Source organism: Notothenia rossii (assembly GCF_949606895.1).
Source record: "Notothenia rossii genome assembly, contig: scaffold_238, whole genome shotgun sequence".
Taxonomy (NCBI): Eukaryota; Metazoa; Chordata; class Actinopteri; order Perciformes; family Nototheniidae; genus Notothenia; species Notothenia rossii.
In genome coordinates, this window is record NW_027639522.1 from 60,983 (window position 1) to 69,750 (window position 8,768).

The window sequence follows — 8,768 nt, forward strand, 5'->3', positions numbered from 1 at the left end:
GTGTGTGTGTGTGTGTGTGTGTGTGTGTGTGTGTGTGTGTGTGTGTGTGTGTGTGTGTGTGTGTGTGAGACCTACAGGGTAAATATAGACGCAGAGTCACAACACACATAGTGGGGGGGGGGGGGACTCATGTTCAGTCACATGCTGCTGCAGCTCCATAATAAATAATAACAACAGAAATAATAACTTACATATAATGATAATATTTATAGACATGAATCATTTTAAGACAACATTTGGACATTATACAAAAAATTATATTATAAAAACAGCAACAAATATGTAAAGATATTGATATGAAATATATTTGACAAAGAGAAAATCGACTTTGGACACTTCTCTAACGCAGTATCTTTGATATACATTTGTTGTGTTGATATTTGTGGTGTTCTGCAGGGAGCATGAAGCTGTCGTTGCTCGACAGGAAGTCCCTCGATCTAAAGAGGAAGTGATGATATTTCATCTTTCATTTCTGCTTTTCGGTGTTTCTTCACTTTTACCAAAGACACGGGAGCGTTTTCTGACGTCTCGTTGCATCCGGACAGAAACACAGATTCATGAAGAGGACTTACGTCTACATTCACACACTCTCTCAGATCACCCAGCGTGTTCGTGTCAGAGTTATAAGATAAACCTACCGGCCAATCACAGCTGGCGGTTTGTGCAGGAACACAGGAAGTGGGCGGGGGGGACAGAGTCGTTATGAAGGAGGAAGCCTTATAAGGTGACATCAACGCCACAGGAAGCGTGACTGAGGAACGTTTCACAACCGTTTCACAACCGTTTCACAACCATCTGCCAACGACACGTGGAGAGAAATCAAACCGGACGTTAAACCCTGAACCGACTCTTTTTATATCTGAAGATTCGTGACATGACCTGTGACCTGTGTTCGTCATAAAGACTTGGGCCCTTGTTTGGTTGAAACACGGGACTTGGAGTGCTTAGCTTGGTGTTAACTTGGAGTAAGATCTTTGACACCAACTGGGATTTGTTGGTCTTATTTAAAGACTTGACTTCCAATGCAATCCACTTTGTTTCTATAAAACAGAGGGTTTGCCAAAGTGCTTCACAACGAACATATCATCATAACTAAATATAATATTACAAGAATAGATCAAAGGCAAACATAAGAATACTTGAGTGCTTTTTAGGTTGTTGGAAAGTTGAAGCCTAACTCGGCACCGATTGGATTTATCTTGAAACGTGTTCTGGGGATAAATGATACTAACTGATCTAATTCGGACTTGTTGGTCTTAACATGGAGATTCATTCAGACCTTGGAAACTTAACTCGGACCTCGTGGTGATTCATCTCAAATCTGGGACTAGTTGGTATTCACTTGGAACATAACTTGGGAATGGTGGTTTTTGTAAAATAGGACTTGGGACCTAAGTCGAGACTCGTTGTACTTCTTTGAAACATCATTTAGGACTTCATTTGAAATGTATCTTAGGACCTGTGGAACATAACTTGGAACTGAACTTAGGACGTGTTGGTCTTAACTAACTTATATTGGGACTTGTTCAACTTAACTTAGGACTTGTCCTTAAATTGCATTTGTTGATGTTGAATTTGAACTTTAGAGACTTGCCTAAAGTGAAACTCATCCTGGGACTTGATGGTATTCACTTGGAAACTTAACTTGTGACATATGAGTCTTAACTTCAAACCTAAATATGGATTTGTTGGTTTTAACTCTCAATGTGTTAGTCTCCGATTTGAACTTAACTCGCGACTCGTTGGACTTAACTCGGGACTTTATAACCTCGACTCGTGACTTCCCAACATGTTGAAGTAAATCTCCAAGCTGAAGAGCTTTATTTTGAAAGGTGTCTCTGTAAGCTTTATTTTGAAGGAACAGACCACCTTGCTGGTTCCTTTCCTTTTACAGAGGTCATGTTTTACATTCACTAAAGAGAAGTATTCATGAACCTTCATTGACCAATAAAACTCGGGACTTGATGCCCTTCACTTGAAACCCATCCTGGGACCTGATGGCTTCGACTGTTACGGGCACTCGTTTGACTTCACTTGGAATTTAACTTATATAGCACTTTTCCCACTGCTCAAAGACTAGTTGTCTTAACCTGGAACTCGTGTTGGAATCTGTTGGCGTTAACCTTTATCTTAGGCCTTGAAATTAACTTGGGATTGGTTGGTCTTATCTTGACCCTTGGGACTTGTTATCTTAAAACTTAACCTGGGACTAGATGCTCTTAAACTTGTTAGACTTACATTTGAAGTTAACTCACAACAGGACTTCATAACCTTGACTTGTGTCTTTTTGTTATGCTTTATTTTGAAAGGTGTCATTGTAAACTTTATTTTGAAGGAACAGACCACCTCATGTTTTACATTCACTAAAGAGAAGTATTAATGATCCTTTGGCTGCATCTCAGGGCGATTATTTTCATTTTCCTCGCTCCTCTGTATCACCGGAAGTTGGTTTGTCTGCGCCATCTTGAGTAGCGTCCCAGTGGCCTTATTTCTGCCGGAGGAACGAGGACCGCAGCTCTGTCAGCGATGTCTGACAGAGCTGCTATCAGACGATCAGCTGTGCAGCGTCATCACAAACGGACGTCGCTTCACGAGACGCTCCGGAGGAAAGGACGTCCCATTGCTCTTAAAACTCATTTCCTGCTTCTCGTGGTTTGCACGTGGTCCTGCATCCCTCCATGCTTCCCTAGAGGGAGGGACTAGACGCAGGGAAACAACGCAAGTGAGGGACGCAATAGGGGAAGCCAATAACACGTCCTTTCTTTTGGGGTGGGGGGGGGGGGGGGGGGGTGGTGGTCAATGTAATAACGTAACCAGATGAGTGATTACAGCGCCCCGTATCATTTTACACACATTTGTATCATACAGATGCAGGACTTACACACGCCTGTTATCTGACCGACAGGTCCGCACGCACTCTCCAGCCCAAACTCTAATAAGCATTCATTCACAAACTAAATCAGGAGACCTTTAACGTCCGGCTCGCTCCTTTGTTCCTCGCTGTACACAGCTCCAGTTTGGGCATTGGCCTGTCATCAGATTGTATTTGTTGTTGCTGCTGCAGCGGAAGTTTAGTACAATTATTTTTGATTAAATACTCCAAATCTCCACCCTCCATAATTGCTTGCTACTTTCTAACGGCGGTGAGAGTGGTGCAGTGACGCTATCTATCTTCTATCGATTAGATTTATGAGTCGAAAATTATAAAAGTAGGTTAGACATGTGGATATTATCCGACTGAACAAAACGTGCATTTACCTAACAGGTTCGTTTTCCACTGACCTTTTTTTGAGCTATTTTCCAAAATCCTATGGAGAAATCCCATTGCTATTTTGTCGAGGGAAACCAAGCGCAGCTTACTTCCGGGTTTCAGGACGCGTCACTGCACCACTAAATTGATGCGTTTTGATTGGATTGTGAGGCAAGGGAAGCCAGCCGCCCCTGGCTTCCCTTGGCATGGCCCTGACCAATCACAGGTTGGCAGGGGCATGACGTGAGCCTTGTCTGATTGGTCAATCCCTCCATTTTATTTCACCAAGGGAAGCCAATTTCGGCTGGCCTCCTCTCGCAACAGAGTGCAATCTACTGTTTCACCATAACATCCAGAGGGGCGCTGTTTCACTCTTTGTAAAATACTCAATGAGAATGGGGGAGAGACGGGCCGGCAGCAACACAGAACAAAAATTTCCGAAACTAAACAAAGTGGTTTTATTTATTTATTAAAATGATAACTACAATCCGAAAAAACAGGGGAAGCCTGGCTTCCCTTGGCCTCCGGGAGAAAACGCCACGTTTGAGAAGCAGCCTTTATGAGTCAAATATAAGTGACGTCCTCTCAGTGAGCTGTAGTCCGGTGCTGCCCCCTGCTGGGTAAACACTATGTCTCTCAGATCTCCTGAGCAGCAGAGAGGTCAGTGAACGCACCACCTGCAGTCAATAGAAACACTCAGATCATTATTTTTGATTAAATTCCAACACCTTTTTAGTTAAATCAGCTTCAGATAAACATATTTAGATTAATATGTCCAGTCTGTTGGTAACAAACCCAAAACAAGTGTAATAAAAACAGTTCCTTGTTTAATGTAAAATGTCTGTCAAATTTATAACTCCAAGGCAGCAGCAGCTCACTGTATACTTTAATCATACAACTAATATTACTATTTACTTTCACGTTTAAACCAGCTTTTTCTGCACAAACAGTCAAATCTGTTCGTTAAAAACTGTTCATACCGACGTAAATCCACCACAGAAGAAGAACGGAGCGTCAGAGCAGAGCAGTCTTTAATAGTTTCTTTATTATAAATAAAAACACAACAAAACGTTTTTCTGGTGCATGTTTGTAGTTCACTGGCATCAGGTAACGGGAATTGTGGGTAATGTAGTCCACCCAGTGACAGCTTTAAATAAACACTTTGTGACAGCTATCTTCGTTCAGAGTGAATCAACTGCTTCACATTATTAGAGCGTGTGTGTGTGTGTGTGTGTGTGTGTGTGTGTGTGTGTGTGTGTGTGTGTGTGCACAGTAAACTCGTATATTGGTGAACATCAAACAGTGACCTATTCATCTCCTCTCCTTCAGTTATTTCTAATATATAAAAACCAGGATATATTCTCACTTTTCAACATGTTTGTACGACACAAATGAAAAATAAATGACATCAAAAAAACACACAAAGGTGGGAAATACAACTTTTAGTCAACTTTGGTAGACGTTGTAGTAAAAGGTTCATGCAGTTCTCTCGAACTTTAGCTGTTTATCGTTATTTTTGGCGATATGTTAACGTTTCTGGTTCCAATTTCTACTTTCAATGCCTTAGTTCTTCTTCGTTGGTTTTCCGTTGTTGAGTCGTATCTAAACTTTTTCTTCGCTTAACGGGCAGAAAAACTCTTTGGTTCTCTTGTTGTGATAAAAATCGACATCTGATGAATACGTTGCTTCTTTTGGTCGTTTTAATTGATTACAGTCAACACATTTGTCCAATGGCCCGACCCAACGTGGTCCATCAGGTCAAACAGCTGTTAACTCAAGTTGTGATATCATCAGTGGCGTGCCGTCTTCTTCTTAAAGATCTTATTGAAGGCGTTCCTCCTCCGGCTGACGGACGCCTCCCCTTCCTGCCCCCCGTCCGGCACCACGGCGGCGGGGGGGTCGGAGGTCACGCAGAGGGACCGGGTGGAGCAGGAGAAGCTGAGGGTGGAGTGGGGGGGCAGGTGTCCTCTCAGCTCCCCCAGGCTCGAGCTCTTCTCCAGGCTTGAAACACCTCCACCTCCCCCCCCGGAGCCCTGAGCCTGGAGCCTGGAGGAAAGGGGGAGGGGCTTGGAGCCGTATGAGCCTCGTGATTCGCTGTGGGAGACGGGGAGGGAGGAGTCAGAGTCGGAGCGGCTCATGAAGTCCCTGAGAGAAAAAGAGGGAGGGGTGAGTGACAGCAGGAGCTGATGTAGCGTATGCAGCTAATGTTGCTAATGTTGCTAATCAAGTTAATGCAATAGTAATAATAATAATTCCTTACATTTTTTATTAGTGCGCTTTTCAAGGCACTCAAAGCGCTTTACAATTACACATTACACATATTAGACATGTAACAGTTATTACTGTGGACAATACCCACAGGTAGCTAATGTTGCTAACATAGCAAACGTAGATAATGTTGCTAACAAAAATGTCACAAATTGGGATCAATAAAGTACTTCTTATCTTATCTTAATGTAGCTGACTAAGCTAACGTAGCTAATGTCCTGATTACTTGTAAAAATGTAATTGTTAATCTTTACGAACTCAGAAGTTCAGATCGTTTAACTTTAAGTAACTCAGCTGTCTGTCTGCTTTTCTGTCTTGTTGAACCAATGAAATCCAAGGAGGCGGGACAATGCGAACAGGCCCCGCCCCACATCTAGAGTTAAGCCTCGCCCTTTAACTGACCTCTGAGAGCTGAATGTCGACACGGGGTCTCCTGCCCTCTGTCGCAGGGGCATCAGACTCTGAGCTGCAGGAGGAAGAGAGGGAGTTAGAATTAGTTTTATTTTGAAAACCTGAAAAACAGGAAGTTCTGACTCGATTTGAAAGTGCTTCGTAAAAACGATGAAACTTAGTTAAATAAAAAGTTTTATTTTTTCCCCGAAACTAAACTTACTTAAATTTGTATATTATATGCAAGAGTCGAGCAATATAAGAATAGATATTTTTCTAATAAATAACTACTAAGAGGGGGAGGGTGAAAGAGGGCGGGGCTAACCAGAGTGTTTCCATGGTGATTGTGTGTCTGCGATGCCACTCATTGGCCAGAGGTCGCTCACTCTGCGGTCCATCTGCCACGCTGCGTCTGGAGGGAGCCAATCAGGAGAGAGACAGAGAGAAGAGGGGAAAACAGGAACCAATCAGAGGAAGGGGGTGGGGATTTATATAAATAAATACACACTGCAGGTGAATAGTAACAATCTATAAAGTAACTAAAGGTATTAAATAAATGTAGTGGAGTAGAAGTACACAGTAGCACAACATGGAAATACTCATATAAAGTACAAGTATCTCATAAGTGTACTTAATTACAGTACTTGAGTAAAAGTAGAAGTACGCCAGATCTCAACTTGAGTTAAAGTAGAAGTACTGAGATCTAGTACATCTTGTACTAAAAGTAGAAGTACTCAGGTCTTGTACTTGAGTAAAAGTAGAAGTACTCAGGTCTTGTACTTGAGTAAAAGTAGAAGTACTCAGGTCTTGTACTTGAGTAAAAGTAGAAGTACTCAGGTCTTGTACTTGAGTAAAAGTAGAAGTACCAGAATCTAGGGATACTCTGTTACAGTAAAAGTCCTGCATTCAAAATGTTACTCAAGTAAAATTAAAAAAGTATTATCATCAAAATATAGTTAAAGTACCAAAAGTAAAACTTTTACTAACTTACTGAGTTACAGTGAGTAAGTTAGTAGTGGAGTAAAAGTACAAAGTAGCATAAAATGAAAATACTCAAGTAGAGTACCAGTACCTCTAAAGTGTACTTAGTTCTAGTACTAAATGTGATGACTCACACTTGAGGGTCCCCGGGGACAGGATGTCCTCGTCCATGTCGTCCAGGTCGTCTGACAGGAGGAGGTGCTGGGGGGGGGGTCTCAGCCCCAGGAAGGAGGCCTCAAGGTTCAGGGCCGCAGCCAGGGCCGCCAGCCCCGGATTGGACACCAGAGAGAAGCCGCTCAGCGCCTCGATGCTCTGCCAGCGGAGCAGCTTCTCCCTGAGAGCCGCCGTGACCTCCGCCAGAGCCTGTCTGGGGGCGGGGCTTAACCGTTAGAGCCACTATGATTGGCTAATGAGAAGCTAATGCAACAACAACACCAAGTAGCATCATCCCTATCTGACAGCGCACACAACAGCTGTGAACAAAAACAATACAGGTAATATATATGTCAATTAGCTTCCCCCTCAGCACCTGCCTGGGGGCGGAGCTAATCCGTTCACGCCCACAATGCTATGTGATGGCTAAATTGAAGCTAATGCAACAACAACACCAAGTAGCATTAAGTAGCTTCATCCCTATCTGACAGCCACACACGACAGCTGTAAACAAAACAGCTGTATAAGTAATACATATAAGTGTATATGCAATGTGTTTTAAAGTGTGTTAAAAGTGTATTAAATGTGTATTAAAGGGTTTGAATGTGTTTTAGTGTGGTATATATTTATATTAAATGTGTAATATGTGTGTATTAAAGTGTGAACCATCAGATCCTCCTTCACACTCTCCAAGAACTTGGAGTTTCAGGCTCTGCACTTTCCCTCCTCACCTCATACCTCAAAGACCTACAGGGTAACTTGGAGAGGGTCCGAGTCCGACCCTTGTCAATTAACTACAGGGGTCCCTCAGGGCTCTGTTCTTGGTCTCCTCCTCTTCTCCTTGTACACAAACTCACTCGGATCAGTCATTAGCCCGCATGGTTTTTCATACCACTGCTACGCTGACGACACCCAATTAATTCTGTCCTCTCCCCGCTCAGAGACCCAGGTCGTCGCACGCATCTCTGCTTGCCTAGCAGACATCTCTCTGTGGATGTCTGCTCATCACCTCAAGCTCAACCTTGATAAGACTGAACTGCTTTTCCTTCCGGGAAAAGATTGTCCCACTCTTGACCTAACAATCAACATCGGCCCCTCTGTTGTTTCCCCGACTCAGACTGCAAGGAATCTGGGTGTGACCCTAGATAACAAACTGTCCTTCACTGCAAACATCTCTGCTACAACCCGCTGCTGCAGATACACTCTTTACAACATCAGGAGGACACGTCCCCAGCTGACCCAGAAAGAGACTCAGGTTCTGGTCCAGGCTCTCGTCATCTCACGCCTAGACTACTGCAACTCCCTCCTGGCTGGTCTACCTGCATGTGCCATCCGACCTCTGCAGCTCATCCAGAATGCAGCGGCTCGTCTGCTCTTCAACCTTCCTAAATGTTCCCACACCACGCCGCTCCTCCGCTCCCTTCACTGGCTTCCAGTAACTGCTAGAATCCACTTCAAGACTCTGGTACTTGCGTACCATGCTGTGAATGGATCTGGCCCTTCCTACATCCAGGACATGGTTAAACCGTACACCCCAGCACGTGCACCCCGCTCTGCATCAGCCAAACAGCTCTCTGCACCCGCACTGCGAGAGGGACCCAAGTTCCCATCAGCAGAAACACGTGGGTTTGCTATCCTGGATCCAAAATGGTGGAATGAGCTCCCCATTGAAATCAGGACAGCAGATAGCTTACACATCTTCTTCAGACTGAAAGCTCATCTCTTT

General features: G+C 43.7%; 1 protein-coding gene across 1 annotated transcript; it reads right to left on the minus strand.

Annotated features, from left to right (window-relative positions):
* Positions 1-4,275: 4,275 nt before the first annotated feature.
* Positions 4,276-8,034, minus strand: LOC307027722 (uncharacterized protein). The gene is made up of 4 exons (XM_079696017.1): positions 7,024-8,034; positions 6,234-6,320; positions 5,921-5,984; positions 4,276-5,395 (listed from the first exon to the last, which is right to left on the minus strand). Exons 1-4 carry the CDS (start codon positions 7,058-7,060, stop codon positions 5,041-5,043), a joined length of 543 nt encoding a protein of 180 aa, XP_079552143.1. The 5' UTR covers positions 7,061-8,034; the 3' UTR covers positions 4,276-5,040.
* Between the last annotated feature and the right edge of the window lie 734 nt (positions 8,035-8,768).

Excerpts from the sequence above, each read along its gene's own strand:
- LOC307027722 (XM_079696017.1), bottom strand. The coding sequence starts at position 7,060 with ATGGACGAGGACATCCTGTCCCCGGGGACCCTCAAGT. Across the intron at positions 6,321-7,023 it reads GTCCCCGGGGACCCTCAAGT|ACGCAGCGTGGCAGATGGAC; the intron begins GTGAGTCATCAC and ends GGCTCCCTCCAG. Across the intron at positions 5,985-6,233 it reads ATCACCATGGAAACACTCTG|CTCAGAGTCTGATGCCCCTG; the intron begins GTTAGCCCCGCC and ends TTCCTCCTGCAG.